This window comes from Ictalurus furcatus, chromosome 8 (assembly GCF_023375685.1).
Source record: "Ictalurus furcatus strain D&B chromosome 8, Billie_1.0, whole genome shotgun sequence".
Taxonomy (NCBI): Eukaryota; Metazoa; Chordata; class Actinopteri; order Siluriformes; family Ictaluridae; genus Ictalurus; species Ictalurus furcatus.
The window spans coordinates 8,832,372-8,849,425 of NC_071262.1; the positions used below are offsets into that span (position 1 = coordinate 8,832,372).

Sequence of the window (17,054 nt, forward strand, 5' to 3'; positions counted from 1 at the left end):
TTTATTCATGGTTTGCATAATATACTATGTATAATAACACCATAGTCAGTTAGAGGATGGAGTAAACTCTTTCAGATCTGATTTGTGTGGTTAGTTTTGGGTTCTGTCAGCTCAACTTTAAGCAAAATGTTGCTATAGCAGTCAGTGAAGTGCAGAGTGGCTAGTAGTCCAACTGTCTTTGTGCTGGTATTCATGAACCCCGGAGAGGTTAGAAAGTGCCCTTTATAATCAGCAGTAACAGGGTAAGAAAATGAGGGAAAAGAGGACTCATTTACCTTTTAGAGATCTCCTTTGTAAACCCCCATGCTCACAATTCCTCTCCCTCCTTTCTGTGGCTCTCCCTTCATTGTGGCCTCAGCATTCGAGGTCATGTTTCATACACAGACCTTTTCGCTAATGTACCTCTTATGAAATGGAGAAGCTAAAAAGCGCGATTTGTCACTTCTAAACATCTCCCGAGTGGGAAAATGGGATTTTTAAGGTGATTGTTACCCTTGGGGTTTACAGCATTTCTGCACTTCAAACGCATTCTCTTGCCAGGGTTGCATGGGGCACCTGTAGAATGATTGGGCATGAGTCAAGATTTTTTTTTTTTTACTCTGCACTCATAAGTGTGTTCTGGAGCATCTTATCAAGATGAATTGAGGCCATTTGCAGCTAAATGGTCTGTGTCAAACCGTGATTTACAGCCTTTTTGTGCCAACGTGATCTTCTCTGTCTATCATCCAAGCTGATTCAGACAACAGATGTGTGTTTGTGCTTTTGACTGTCCAATTCTGCAACAATATATGAGGAGCTGAGAAACATCCAACAGTATCATGCTAATGAAAGTAAGTGTAGTGCACCTTTGGAAAATGGCAAACATATGCTCTTGGGAACAGTGACCATCATGTCAATTTGATTTGACCTTGACCTTTATTTGTGACATATTCTGTCCAAGAAATTAGTAAATACCGGTCATGGATATTTATTGCTCTTCATTGAAGTGTCCTCCCCTTACTATGTGCAACGACTATGGCTTAATGGTATTATATGATCATTAAAGGTATGCCAATATGGGAGGTGCTGCACCTCCAGGTCAATGAGGACAGAAAGGCTAAGGCTTTCAGCTAACAGATGGGACCAAACACTGCCACTACTTAAATTTAAACTCTTTCTTCAAAGATCTGTCCTTATTTTTCACAAAGTGTAAGGTATGAAACCCTGTAACTCGTTGTGCCAGCTTCTCCTTCTTTGATATTTGAATTTTACACCTGGTATGGGCACCTTTTGTCTTTTTCTTTCAAATAACATCTGCAGCTAGAAACCAGACAGGTAGTTAGTGTGGATTGGTCATGGCTGAATCTCTCTCTCTCTCTCTCTCTCTCTCTCTCTCTCTCTCTCTCTCTCTCTCTCTCTCTCCAGAAAGCCCTGAGGCTAGTATTTCACTGATTACAGAGTAGCCATGTGAATGGCAGTTTGTGTATTGTCAGAACAAAGGAAGCGCTAGCTCTAAGGAGGTGTTAGACAGGGGAATGGATTGGACCGACCCATTAGGTGTTAGAGGGGGGGAATGGATTAGCCTATTGGGCTAGACTTGGCCTACAAGTTGGGACTAGCTTGAGGGGTACATTTAAATCTACGTCCATATATACCTGCAAGCAAGGCTGTTTACTTGTTTGTTTGTGTGTGTGTGTGTGTGTGTGTGTGTGTGTGTGTGTGTGTGAGAGAGAGAGAGAGAGAGAGAGAGAGAGAGAGAGAGAGAGAGAGAGAGAATATATGAGAACCTAATTCATTCAGTCCTAACCAGATCGGCAGGACCAAAGAATGTCTGGTAAACTACAGTACGTGTTTTGACACAGATTTGGACAAGTTCTGTTTATGGTTACTTGAGATTTCATTTTGAACATCTGGACAGTTTAAATGCTTTAGCTTTCAGACTGCTTTGTGTTGTTTTAATAGAGATGCAGAAAAAAAAAGTTTAAAGGCTAAGCAAGAGCATTTCAGCATAAATGTAATAGATGCCATCAGCACCTCAAATGTTTAAAATGCCTTTAAGTATCCTTATTAGTGACAACAATTAGGTAATGACAGCAATGAAAAAAATTGGGGGTTGGTGGTCAATTAAGCATGGTGCTATTTTGGAAGACATCATGTTAACCCCCCTTGGCCAGATCCACCCACTTCTGAATTCTGAACTCTTGCATCATTATAACGCAGACCTCATCTTTCAGCAACTGATGAGGGCTGATGAGACAAATGAGTGTGTGTTATTAGTTGCTGTTGCCCAGGCTCTTCATCCCTGATCTGCCAGACAAGCTGAATATGGCAGAAAAGTGGGGAAAAAAACAGCCCATTCCTGAACCAATTACGCACCCTCGTTTTTGAGCTTTCCCCCTATTGTGACAGGCTCTCTGACAGCCTGGCTCTTTAAAATCTATTAACCTCCACAGCAAAATACTCTCCCTAAACAGCTGTGGAATAATTAAGGAACGAGAAGTGCAGTGAGGCATGCAAATTGATGCAGTCGTGAAAATAAAAACATATGTTAGTGCTGAGCAGCAAGGGAGCTGTAGCGAGTGTTTATGATGTTGGACAGTGTTTGGAGAGCAGGAGAGGAAATATCATCATTAGCGGCGTGCTGTGCAGCTCACTCATAGGCCTCTGTGAAGGCATTCTATATGGATGCCAGTATTTGCACTGGACTGACAGGATAATTATCAAAATCAGCAGCCAAAGCAGCCACAGTGCAGCATGCCCCCTCCTTTCCCTCTTTCCTCTCAGCACACACATGCACACACTGACACACACTGGCATGCAGGTTCAGAGACAGCCATTTTTACACTCACATTCAAATGGGGGGGCGCAAATGTAAGCACGTACACTCACTTCCACCTACTCCCGCACAAACACTTCAGGCCCACCCACACCCACTTACTTCTTCACACACACTTACTCCTGTTCCCACACACACACCTAACCAAGATCACCCGCACCAAATACCACGCTTTAGTAGTTCTAAATTGTTCCATGCAGTCAAGCTGCGACAGAGACAAATTAGGACTATGCACATGTCCTTAAAAGCAGTGTAGCAGTCTTAAGTGACCCTCTCTCCTGCACACCTTCTCTGTCACGCTTCGGAGGGTCGTGACCCCTGCTCGACCCTGCTTGATGCAGCTAAAACTCTTACACCTACATTGGACACTCAGTTTGAATTTTACTGCTTTCTTTATTGCTCATGCTTGCCATGTTCTCTAAAGTTACACCTAGTGTTAAGTCCTGCCAGTTCTGCCAGTTTCACAGTGCTTTTGTTAGTTGAGTTCTCCCCAGGAGTGCGAGTCAGGTCCGATGGAGTGGGTTGTGACGAGACCTAAAGAAGATGAGGAGTGAGAAAGGAAATGTGTCTGACTGTCAGAAACCTACAGACCATCCAGCAAGGCCTCCGCCTCACCTTCAGATTCAATAAGATGCAGATGCCACCCCCTCTCAGATGCCTCCCCCCTCTCAGTCCATATGTTTGTGTCAGAGATGAAAGAGGAAATAGGTGGGAAGCTATGTGTGTGATAGAGTGAGCTCTGACACTAACATAGTATATTGGGCCTTACTTATAGAACTGTGAAGTTGTTTTGTCAGGTTTAAAAGGCCATATAAGCCTTTGAACAACTGAGTGTGACTGCCCCTTAAAGACTTCTCTTAAAAAATCTAAAAAAACAAAAAAAAACCTCTAAAACCTTCTTCATTCAACTTTTGGAATGCCAACATCACATCATTCCTGATGATCACTACACGAATTTGCTTAAAAAACAAGAGGAAACTAAACACGAAACACTTAATAGTCATAAATCCATCTAAATCTTTAGCCCATTATTTTGCTCATCATAGTCGTAGTTCTTTTTGTGGCAAAGCATGGCTTTAGTTAATTATCTTGACACTTATTTAGGATGCAACATTATTCTGATCTATCTGATCCACATTTTAAATCGCATTTATTTTCTGACCAGCTACAACTTGAGCAGTGAAAAACTAGCTTAAGAGGTTCATAAAGCTTTTTTTGTTGTTGTTGTTGTTCTTGTTCTTTTAAGCACTTCTATTTATGCAAATGCATTTATCCAATTCACAGGAAAAAGAATGGCTTGCATACACTTTTTTTTATTTCTTCCAGGACTTATAATTTACTGCAGACTGGTGCACACCAACTTACAATTATCTGCAAAATAGATATTAGGATTTTCAACTGAAGCTTATTTTGCCTCTGCATGCTTTAAGATAATGATTAACACTCTGCAAAGACCTACTCTAATAATACAGATACTCTGGAAGATGTGGTGTTCTTTCTCTGTACTTTTTCCCTTCCCCACATCAATGCACTGTAAATCTGTTAAGAGCCATGCTGCAGAGACTGCAGATTAAACTCGGTAAAGCTTTCACCAGTGCAAATGCAACCATAGATCTTACTCTCTATTAACCAGTGATCATGTCCCAGTCACCTTTTAGCTCTTACTGACCCCCCCCCCCCCCCCCCCCACACACACACACAACAGGTAATAAGCACATCAAATGCCTGGGGCTGTCTATGGTAGTGGACTATAGTGACCTACTTTTTCACCTTATAATATGTGGTTTGGGATTCATCCGGGTGTGGTTTCATGCCATATTCTCAGATTCATACCTGAGGTGAGCGAGAGTGCTAGCATAATTAATGTTTAATGCTTACACACCCTCTCTAGAGTTGAGATTTTATACAGACCTCATGTCCATCAGAAAAATTAGGCATAAAGGAAGCAATGCAAACATTTCCTGATGTCTGTTTCTATAAGGAAATGAAACACTGCCTGTACAATTTTCTACATAAATTAAAAATATTGAGAATCCTGTTGAAAGTTAGAAATGATGTCGAATTCGAAGGCAAATTATTTGTTTTATGTGAAAAGGACACCGTGTTATGCTGTTTATAAAAGACCAAATGCAGTCGTAAACTGTTTGTCTTTTCACAAGCCTCCTATTGTTGGGACAGAGAGAGAAAGATGTCGGAGCTAGAGTTTATACCCGGTAATGAGGGAATAAGCGTGGAGAGCACAATGCTCAGAGCTGGCAGGAGGTGGATTCATGCTCAGAGGGAGCATGTAAACGCATTCACACCTCACTCGCATTTCAATGCCCGATAAATTATAGCACAATATTGGCAGGTCGAGCTCGACAAGCACTTGCATGTGAATGGTGTCTGGGAGCGCAACGGCGAATCCACAAAGAACCGCGCGCCTTCACAGAAGTGGTCGAACAAGCTCCACTGAAACTCCAGCACATATCATCAGCACCAATCATGTGTGAAATTAAAGAATAGGTTTAAAACGGGGTGAAAGGAACGGTTTATGGAGTTGAAACTCATGATCTCCATCCGATTCCTTACATTAGGCTACATTCTCAGAAAAAAAAGGAGCAGCCTGAACGGTCCCTTTCCTTGTCACTGTAGTTGTAGCTACTATATCTTTTGTAGGTCTATTTTGTTACACAGTAGCGTAAATGTGGTGTAAGTTTACAATGATTTACCTGAAGGACCAGTAATATGCCTTTAATCAGCTTTTATAGTAATAAATTGAAAGGTACGCTTCATGCACATTTCCAGGTAAAATACACACATTTAAGGTACAAAAGATGTTCCTAGCCAAGTGACAATAAAGAGAGTTCATTATTATTATTATTATTATTATTATTATTGTTGTTGTTGTTGTTGTTGTTGTTGTTGTTGTTATTTTTTATTGTTGTTGATGTTGTTACTACTGCTAGTACTAGTACTACTAGTAGCCTACTGGTAGTAATAGTATTTTCATAAACTGCTTAGTTTCCCTTTACCAAAATTCACCATATCACGATCTGGCTTTCATCGTTGAAGACCTGCACCTGCGTCGTGTTCCCGCCAAGTTTTGCTGAAAACCGCAAAGAATTTCCATGAAAAAAAAAAAAAAAAACAACAAAAAAAAAACTTTTTGAAGCGAAAGAAGAGTTAAGAAAACTCAGCTAAGTGAAGGCAGAGAAGCATGTTGAAAAAAAAAGCCCTCTCTGATGTACTGATGGTCCTCACAGATCGCCCTATCAGGTGCAAAAACCACTGACAGGTTTCCACCCACTAGCGACCAAAAAAAAAGCCCCTCGCGGCGCACCGAGTCTCCGCGGCACATGAACCGCGGACACGCGCTCCGGATCGTTACACACTCCGCACGCACGCGCCTTTTTTATATATCGGATAACAACTCAAGACGAGTCTCTCATTTATATATGAATATGAATATTATTTCGCCACAACTTCTAACTCATCTCCGTGAGTAGAACCACTTTTCTTTTTGACATCCACAACCACCGGACACGGAAAGTTACCCTTGACCCATGCTGAGGTGGACTTTACCGGCAGGTACGATCGGAATTGAACTTCGTCTGAATACCGGACCGACACTCCCTAGGTGTGAAAAAAAGCGCCTGTGGAATTTGTAGTCAGCGCGGAAGAGACTCATCCCGCGTGCAAATTAAATCTTTCCGCGCTCGGAGCGAGAGAACGGCGCGCGCGCGCAGCGGAGCCAAACCGCAAAGCGTGCGGGAATTAGGAAGGGGGTTGGGGGGGGAAACGGACGGAGATACGGCCGGTTGTTCCCATTCAATCCAGGCATATTGAGGAAGCGCCTGATGTGGCTCCCAGCGGCACAGTTTTACTGCACTGATCTCTCGTGTCACTGGGAGCGCGAGTCTCCCCCGGGATTTTGCGCGTGAGGCCACGGCGCCGTGTTTAGACTGGACCGGCGAGTGCTGGGAAACAGGTGGATCTGACCAAGATGTCCGTGCTGCCTTCAAGGTTCAGCTACGTGTAAGAAAGCCGTTTTCATTCACGAGTCCCAGCATTCTTGCCAATAGAAGTCGCTCAAAGCCAGATGTGAGGGTGTCGTGCTGATGCGCTTTTTTTTCTTTTTTTTTTAATTTCGTCTAATTCGTTGTGATTTACTCCTCCTTTTTTGTTTCCGTCTTTTTTCCCCTCTCTCCCTGTCTCTTTCTCCAGGTGTTTACATTTTCTGGTCCTCTACTTCCAGTTACAGGTAGGTCTGACTGATCATTATTATGATTATTATAAATGAGTATTATGACTTAAGTTAATATACAGAGATGTAATATTACGGATATAAAAATCAGAGCTGCAAACACGGGTATGGATTAGGATTAATTGTGCAATGCCAATCAACACTGAACATTCAAATGTACTTTGCTCTTTTAATGAAATGTTTGCATAAAAGGCATGTCAGCTGTATGTGACGCAAAAAATAGAACAACTGCTCTAAAGATGAAAGGCATGCATAAGATTTTCTAAAACAGTTGGAACTTTTATTACGCTGCATGTAGTTTATAGAAAGGCAAAGTTATAAGTATGTTACAGATCTGAAGATATCAGATATTACAGTTCATCATATAGTGAATCAGTAATGCAAATTCAGATGACTGCACAATAATGAATACAACCAAACAGTTATAGATCATCATTTCTATGTTGGTATTTTATTTATTTATTTATTTATTTTTTACATTGTATATTTTCTCTACAATGTTTTTATTCAGTCAAGAGACAGACACAGTGTATATGTAATTCCTATATTCACAACAATTAAAAGATAAATGAAGGTTGAATAATGCTATAACAAGCATACTAAATGTCCAAAAAAAAAAATTTATCTGAATTAAAACAATTTCTGTTTTTTTTTTCTTCAAATATCTCAGAAATAAAATATAAAACCCCCCTTTTTTTGGTTACTTCTGGATAGGTTAATGCAGTGATTATTAAATCTTGTATTAACATGTCATACCAACAGCAGGCATCTACAAAGACACCCTCAATTAATGAACAAAAGCAGTTTATATTAAGTAGATAGGACTGAAGCGGGTTATATAATCCTGCACGCTAATCTTTATTCCAAAACAGTTGGTGCAAACAAGACCATAGTGCTGGCTGTCTTGATTCCTCAGCGTTTTGTGTCAGTAATTACAATACTAGTGCTTTAATTGCAGGTCACACATGCAAGCGTATAAACGCTTCCTGCTTTTTTCTCCTTCATTCCGTCACTCAGTATTTTATAATGGGCTTGGTCCTTTTCTTCTTTGAGGAAATGCTGGGAAATCAATGGTGTGATAAGTCTATAAGAACAGGGCTGAAGTGGCAGTGCATTGATGCGTTGTTTCCTGAGCTACAGCGGAGAATAGTGTCTGCAGATAGGGCCCTATCGGACATGCAAGAGTGCACAGCTTCTTAGCAAGGATGGTGCTGATCTTTTGAAGTCCCAATGATATCCATTTCGCTAGGATGGCTTTGAAGGGAGACAGGCAGAATGATAAAAATGTTTTGCATAGGCATGTCCCGTTTTCCTGCTTGCGCTGAGATGCAACTGTCTGCCAAACACACCTCAATGTTTGACTAGAGATGGAGAGATTTCAGAGCAAATCCCTCAAAGGAGAGGTGTGTGTGTGTGTGTGTGTGTGTGTGTGTGTGTGTGTGTGTGTGTGTTTTCCCTCATATACATAGTGTGTGTGGGCTTTCTCTCAAGACAGATCTACTCTAGAAAAGAAGTCAGACCGTCATTCTATGATAAACTCAAACCTGCCTGAAAAGATTCGTAACATATACTGCATGTGTAAATTTATGCTGTCGTTAAATGAAAATGCAATACATGAACAATTTATTTTGTGTTTATAACGTTTAATTATGTGAGAGTGGAAATGTCCTAATTTTCTATCTATGCATTAGTAACTGATACATTCTTATTAATTATAAGCATATATCAGTGGTAGTTTTGATATTTATTGATTGACGTATGAATATGTCAATCAGTAAATCAGTCAACTGACTGGAAAATTCAGTGCAGACATAAAGAAATATTTTGGTGTTAAATGCAATAGAAGTGAGCTTTAGAGCCCGTGTGGTATATGCCGAGTGTTCCGAGCATGCTCACATGTATCTCACAGTCCAGTGCACACACAGCTTAGTGGAAGCGCCTTGTTTCTCATCTCAGCATTGAAGATTTGTTCTGCCATGAGTGCATTTCCCCTCGCACACTCTAAATGTCATTAATTTGCTGAGGTTAAAATAACAGCGAGTCAGAGTATGTAATGTGTATATAATTAGCCACCTGAGAGCAGCCACATAAAAGCCCATTACTGGGTAATTACCACTCATACAGCTGAGGAGAGCAGCCTTGGCTTGGGCTTAGATTCCAGGGGTACTGAAAGTATACGTTTTCCTCATATGGAGGGATGACAGGAAAAGGAGAGCAGAAGAGGATTGGGGAGAAAAGTTAAGGAGGATAACAGATGAAAGATTGGCTAGGGATATTTTTTTGGATAAAGCCTCAGGTGACTGGCACAGTGGATATAATATGTGAATGAAAATGAATGCTGGGTATTGAAAGATCCCTTAGGTTGTATAGTTTTATATGTGTGCATGTGGGGGGTGGGGGGGTGGGGGGTAACACATATCTCGCTGCAGATGTGTCTGCGTAAATGTCTGTTAGCATGTCTGCAGATGTGTGTGTCTGCGTGTGTGTGATTTATGAGGGTAATTCTGACCTCAGGCAGATATTTGTTTGATGACAGAGAAACAGGTCCTGATCCTTCAGGTGGATAATTGCTAGTGGCTTGCTATTGGAAATGGAATACTTGTTTTCTCGGTTTAGCTCCAGGTGCATAGTATTCAGCTGCTTTACTCGAAGAGATGAAAAGAGAACACTAACCTGAAATCATGCTTTGTCTTTCTGAAGGCTACACAGATTGACTAAAACTGCCTGTAATCTTGAGCATTCTTTTAAAAGTTTTGATCTTCAGAATTACTTTTGAGCAAAATATCCAGACATAAAAAGGAAATTAGAACAGCTTCTATTAACTAACATATCTTGTAATGACATCCAGCCTCTCTGCACTTTACTGTATAAATCTTTAGTCACACACTCTGACCCTCTGCTTCTCTGCATCTAGGAGTCGCACCAGAGTTCTGCAGACTTCCGCATATACATTGAGAACCACACACGTGATGACGTGAGTCGGAAACAGGTGCGGATATACCAGCTGTACAGCCGGACAACAGGGAAGCATGTACAGATCCTTGGCAAGAAGATCAATGCTAACGGAGACGATGGGGGCAAGTACGGTACGGGAGCATTCCTGTGCTCTTCCGCCGCTTTAGCCAGATCTGATAGCCTTATATCAAACACATACATGTACTGTACATCCCAGAAGTTTAATTGTGTGCTCATTTTACTGAGTAACATTACTCAGCAAAACATTGTTTGCTCATGTCCTGGAAATGATTTGTGCTCCTTTTTGATCACTGGTCATAGGTCCAGATCACAATTAAAGCTTCAAATCAGCCCGCAGATTGGTCGAACGTTTAGCTTCAAATCTGAGCACGTGTCCAGGGAAAGGAGGGTGGGTGGGGGGAGGTCGTGGGTAGAGGTAAGCACAGTGAATGCTGGACTGATCTGTGTTGAGTGATACAACTGTTTACATCCGACCCCATTTTCAACCGTGTCAGCCAGAGTCTTGCTCGGTGCTGTTGTAGTAACTCCCCAACAGGCACAGGGCTTAAGATGTGCGTATACCGCTGTGCTCTTATGGCGGTGGAATGGCCGAATGCCTGATTTGCATGCTCAGGGCCTCCACATAGCGATAACTGTCACTTGCTTGGTGTCGGTTTGGAAATAAACTCGAATATAGCATCTTGCTTTGTTCATGGCTGTCAAACTGGCGTTAGTTTTGGAGTGTGAGTTGTACAGCATTGTGAGTAAAGCACAGACATAAAGGTCGTTCTGTACCTGTGTGAGCAGGATTGTACGTAGAGCCAGGTAAATCCCCACACCTGGCACCTGAGAGCTCTCTGCCTCTCAGCAATACAAAGACACGGCGCTAATTCAATACGGCAGCTTAGTGTTCTAATAATCAGTTCACAAAGGATAATAGTTCAGAACTTACTACTAGTACAGACTTTCATTATTCCTAATGCCAACCAATTTAAGTTATTTTATGTAGGTACTCAGAACATTTCTATCATACAGCAATTGTGACAAATGCATTTTTCTGTAGAAACTTTGTGCTCTGGTCCGTCAAATATGTGAAACAGATGTATGGCCCTGAGAAATATATATATATATATATATATATATATATATATATATATATATATATATATATATATATATATATATCCATTTTAAATAAATAGTCAAGGGAAACAGGTGTACGGCTCCCTGTGCACTCTATACCCCCTCTATCCATTCTGTCGTCCCTTGGTTATTCTCTTTCTCTCTGCTGTTTTAGCAGTGCCTTTGTAAAGTCACCTCCTTATCTGCTGGCCTAAACCAAGGTAGAGGGCTATTTCTCTTGCTCCTGCACAAATCTCAAGTGCTCTGCCTGAACTGGTTCCCCTGCTTGTTGTACTGTGAGTTGTTTTTAAAAGGGACAATTTTGGCATTGCCCTCAGAGCCCCCTGCCTTTGAGTTCCACTGAATAGCTCTGTGTGTTAAGCAAATGGATCATCTTAACTTTTTGATTGAGTGAGCAGGGACTAAAGGCGACTGGAAACCCAATCCCCAGGGATCTTAACTGCTCCAAGAGGTTTGGCAGATAGCTCCCCCTGGGAGGGGTGAGCCTGAACAAAGGTGCCCAAACACTGAGAGGGCGAGAGAGAGAGAGAGAGAGAGAGAGAGAGAGAGAGAGAGAGAGAGAGAGAGAGCGCGAGTTCAGGGTGGTCATGGGAGCGATTCTCACCATTTTTGTGTGTGCTATTGATCAGTCTTCATATTTTTTTCTCACAACGGTTTTTTTCAATAATGGAGTTATCAAACGTGTTTTACTAAAATGACCTCTAACTCAAAGAAATGTGTATGTAACTAGCACCATTCTTGGTAGATTCTGGATATTTTTCTTCAGTTTTGTCTTCATGGCTTTAATATTAATATGTTCTTTTTCATTACAGCTCTCCTTAGTGTTGAGACAGAGACATTTGGGAGTCGTGTTCGAATAAAAGGACAACAAAGTGGCTACTATATCTGCATGAACAAGAATGGCAAAATCATTGGCAAGGTAAGAATTTTCATCATCTGCCACTTACTGAACTGAGACTCAGCATCGATCATGTATCTGTCTCAAAAGACATGCCAAAGTCACACTTTACAGTTGCAAACAGTTTTATTTTCTTCTGTTTGAAAGCTGGCTAAAGAGTTTGTCATCTACAGTTTGACATAGAAACTCATTATGCTTTCAATTACTGGACTCATTTAAAGCCAACCAAAAGCTATTTTGCTGTGTGATCACTAGGAGGCGTCATACAGAGTAGCACAATGATGTATGTCACACATGAGGCCACTGAGTGACACAGCTTTCCCTACTTAGTGAGTCACGGTTAAAAATGTATCCTCACAGTCTCTTCCAATCAATATGCAGGTGATTAGCAAGTTGGTGGAAATGTTTCTTTCGTAAAGTGTGAATACAGTGATGATGTCTTTCATATCATATTGCTGTACTGTAAAGCCGATGACATGCATTTTCAAAAACCCAAACAGCTGCAACACTGGCAAAAGAGTGAGCCAACGTTTTATGTTTCACAGATGTCTGGTTAAATCAAAGTGGGTGCTTGAGTCTGGTGAAAAAGTATCAAATGTGCACATTTGAGATAGAAGGGGCAATACCCCCTTCATTTATTCTTCATTTTCTGGCTTGTTTGATGCCAACCATAAGCATGAACAGTAGCACATCCAGTCTCATCTTTTATTTTCCACTTGATCTGTAGGTGATTTGTAGAAATGATACATACCGTGTATAGATTAAGAAACCTTGTAATAAGAGTGAAAAATGACGACCCCAGACATTCAGACCATAAGCTACGGCTGAGGCCAAAGGTCACTAGAGTTTGGGAGATAAATTCTCAGAAACAACACCTTATATTACAAAATCTTTACAGGAATTTTAAAAGGAGGCTACTTTTTACTTTAATGGAGGCTACTTTTCTATTCAATTGAACTGATAACAATGCACAACATATTAGGTCTTATGGAAAACATTTTTTTTTCTACCCCTAACACCTTCCTATTGCGAAAAGCTTTAATACCTCACAAGTAAACTCAGCTGACGGGTTTGGGAGAGTTGCTCAACAGGTGGGCTTTATCTGACATGTTATTTTCTCTCCCCTGCAGCTCAATGGGAGTAACCCAGAGTGTGTGTTCGTGGAGGAGTTCTTGGAAAACAACTACACGGCGTTAGTGTCTGCCAAGTACAAAGGCTGGTACCTGGGCTTCAACCGTCGGGGCCGGCCCAAGAAAGGCTCACGGACCACACAGACACAGCAGGAAGTACATTTCATGAAACGTGGCCCTAAGGGCAAGGTGGACCCTCAGGAGGAGTTCCGTTTCACCACTGTAACGAAACGGACGCGTAGGGCACGGCGCTTAAGGCCAAACCATAAAACAAACTGAAGTGACACAGACCAAGCATGCACTCTTCCTTTACAGACATCTCAAACTTCTTGCCTTAAACCAGCATAAAGGTTATTGTGATTAAACAGCAGGAGAGGAAACCTGAAAGATGGCTACAGGACAAAAAAAAAGTTCAAAGATGTTTTATTTTTATATTTTCGGATCTCTGAGTCTCTCTTAGGTGTTGAATGTCTCTGGGTTATTATTAATGTTATATTGTGTCTGTTACTCTCTGTTATTTATATTGGACAAACTATGGATGACAAAAAAGGAACTGTGGTCTCCCACTTTGACGAGTTTACAGCAGCAGGCATCCTGTTGAAAAGGAGAGATTTGACTCCAATACCCAAGAAAAACTTCTATATTTCATTTTGAATTGGCCCAAACAACAAGGATCTGGGTTTTTTTTTTCTGCTGGAGGAATTTAAATGCAAGAGGCACATGATAACGGGGTCATATGGCAGGACTCTGTACCAGCCAACACTAGCTTTGAGTGCAATATTTTGAAGGGCCCTCCATGAAGCATCTCATTGCCTTCATTTCTGCTCAGTGATTTTTCTGTGAGAAGTCTGAGTGTTCTCTCTAGGCCTGTCTGTGGGTGAAGTGTGCTTAATCACACCCAGCAATTGTATGATTCCTTTTAAATTTTTGTGCAACCTGTGATTCAGCAGAGCACAACATGCTTTGACTAGCCAGGCATCAGCATCGGCTATGGCAGTAGTGCTTGTTAAAACAAATGAAGAGAAGCTTGGAGTTGAAGGGACTCGAAGAGCATAACATGTTGATTTGATGGGAACCTTTTGATCTTTCTCGCTGTACATTGGTGCAAGGTTTACAAGAATGCACCGTAGTGACAGTGGGCCTGATCTCAAATACTAGCACACATGTATGTTCTTCTTTTTCAGTCTTACAGGAATGCATAGTCCTATACAGTAGTTTTTGAAGAATAACAAAATCAGTTATAAGGCTATAGGTCATTTTCCTCCCCCGTCTTGCCAATTTAATGTGCTGTTCTCAGAGGCTGTAAAATGGTCACTTCTTTAAATCTGCCACTCTATAGGAATACCTATCAGATTATGCTGTATTCCAGATTTCCATTTGTAAACTCATTCTGTGATGGTTTAGACAACATTGCGCTGTATATGTACGTATGTCCACTAAGGCTTTATACCTGACCATTCTGAATTGAGCTACAACAGGGAAGGTGGAATGCCTTTCACTAAACTCACCTGTGCTAAGGTTTGCCCTTCATATGGGTGTTGCTGTAGTGTAAACAAATCTATATACTCATTTGTCACATGACAGGTTTTGTAAGAGATACTACTAACAAACATGACACATGTATGGTTAAAAAAAACATATGCAAAAAAAAAATAATAATTTTATGACTATTATAAAAATATTTATTGCCTTTCTCTGTAAATACAACCTGATGAATTTATTTGACCTCTTAATAAAAATAAGGACTATATTAAAAACAAAAAAGGAAAAAGAATGGTTGTGTTTTCTTTTAAGTTTCAGCTTCGGATGCATCAAAATGTTCTGTATTTTGCTCAGAAAACCTCTAAAGACTAATCAATTATTCATTCTGCCAAGAAACAATTCATTGCAAGATATTTGTAAAATGCTCAGAAATTTGTTTAACAGTTTAACATTCATCCATGTGCACACCTCCCTTATTTATCTGTGACTCATTTTTGCATTTTTCCAACTGCACCTTTCCATCTCCCATATGTCAGCTGAAAAAAAAGAGAAGAAATCTGGATTTTCATAGATGGTTGTGGTAGATTTCAGCCCAGAAGTAGGTTGCATACACTTCTCATCCTATGAAGAGTCTATGAATGTGGGAATGGATGTGCTTGGATAGGACACTTTTTGTCATCTGAACTGTTAACAGGCTATGAAAAGGTGAATTGCATTTCAGAAATGAGCAACAAGGTCCAGGAAATGTGTCATAATTAAGTTATGAGGCGCATAAAGACAGCTAAGAGATTCTCAGACAACATGAGAATTCAAGGATCGTTTAGACTCAAGGTTATGTCAACAGATTCCCTCCTCGCTTTTACATATTGCCTCTTTTTATGAAATCAATTAGAACCAGAGGGAGTAGAGGAATGTTCAAAGAGAATGTTCGGAAAGGTATTAAGGTTAATGGAACTATTCCTTTTCCAAATGGATTTTCAAATCTTCTGGTATGAAATCTTGTTCTGGAAGACATTACTTTTGTGGAAGACAGTACCCCCATTAGACTACATTAGCCTTGAGAGAAACACTTATTTTTTCTAGAGCTCAGTGTGTCAGTAACTGACATTAGCACAGATACATGCTCGTACTTTTTACATATGGGTAGCACTGATGTGTGAAACGTTGTGCAAAACGTTCATTGTCTGGAATTTTCAAGTACTTCTTTCTATTTGTGATCTTTCTCACTCGATTCCTCTCACACTTAGTGACCTCTTTTTGGCAGGCCTATTTGAGCTGTTTCTTTAAAGGAGGAGGAGAAGGAATGCAGGATAGCATGTCTTTTAATGTTGTATTCAGGAATGGTGTTTACAGTAGCAGTCAGTCTGAAAAATTGCCGTTTTGAGTAAAAAATGCCTTTTGTTTAACTTCCCACTGATGTTATCAGATCTAGCTCTATACAGCCACCTACAGCGGGCAAAGACAGGAGGACACGGTCTGATTTAAATGTCCAACAACCTCTCCATCTTTCTTTTTGTCTCTAATTTTTCATTCTTTCTTGAGGTGGAACGTAGAGTGATATGTTGTACATGGCCTTCATTACTCAAAATAGACAGCCGGAAAAATATCCCATCATTTCCAAACAGACAGCTGTCTGGACATTCAGTTTTAAAGAAACACTCAGCGCTTTCTCTTTCTAGCAAATCCATTTTTTTGTCTAGCGCATTTTTGATGAGACAGTGTGGAAAGGAGGGGCCCATGCAAATGCTGATAAGAGAAAACAAATGTATTACCATTGCTGTAAAATGTGTACACATCACCAGGATCTCATGGCACTACGCTATCGAGATCATGATCAGATTAACCTCATGCTTTAAACACGAGTAAAAAAGCGACTGTAACAAACATGTTTTTTTGTCTAAGGGACGCAACCCTAAAAGTATCTGATATCCATGTAGATCGAACCAATCTGCCATGATGGCACTCAAGAAAGTTGAATACAGACTTTTTAAGAGTCCAGACATCTGAAAATTAAAGAACAGAGAGCATTCAGTGCAGGGCTCCCGCCAGCGCCTCTCCTCTGGCTTAACCTTTGATCAGTGGAGGATGGCCCTGGAACAGGCCCAGTATGCTGAAATGAAACATAACATCTCTCTGTGGCACTCCTCCCTTTCAGGACGATAGCTCTGTGAACTCACTACTGCTGACGGATGGCTATTCATAGTCAAAAGGAGGTTCTGACTCCACTGCGGGAGGTTAGAATAGTGAAAGGTTGCACAGGGACCTGGCTTTACTATCTTCCAGCAGGCTGCCTTAGTGCATCGTGTGTATTTTTAGAACAATGTGCAGTTAAGGGCCACTTTTTGGAAAAGCTCATAAAAAATGTTTTTCCACTGGCCATGTCCA

General features: G+C 40.8%; 1 protein-coding gene across 1 annotated transcript; it reads left to right on the plus strand.

Annotated features, from left to right (window-relative positions):
* Positions 1-6,195: 6,195 nt before the first annotated feature.
* fgf24 (fibroblast growth factor 24) lies at positions 6,196-14,897 on the plus strand. The gene is made up of 5 exons (XM_053631521.1): positions 6,196-6,832; positions 7,022-7,058; positions 9,976-10,147; positions 11,972-12,078; positions 13,188-14,897. Exons 1-5 carry the CDS (start codon positions 6,801-6,803, stop codon positions 13,464-13,466), a joined length of 627 nt encoding a protein of 208 aa, XP_053487496.1. The 5' UTR covers positions 6,196-6,800; the 3' UTR covers positions 13,467-14,897.
* Positions 14,898-17,054: the final 2,157 nt, after the last annotated feature.

Coding starts and splice junctions, on each gene's coding strand:
- fgf24 (XM_053631521.1), top strand. CDS start 6,801: ATGTCCGTGCTGCCTTCAAGGTTCAGCTACGT. Junction 7,059..9,975: donor TCCTCTACTTCCAGTTACAG/GTAGGTCTGACT, acceptor CTCTGCATCTAG/GAGTCGCACCAGAGTTCTGC. Junction 12,079..13,187: donor ATGGCAAAATCATTGGCAAG/GTAAGAATTTTC, acceptor TCTCCCCTGCAG/CTCAATGGGAGTAACCCAGA.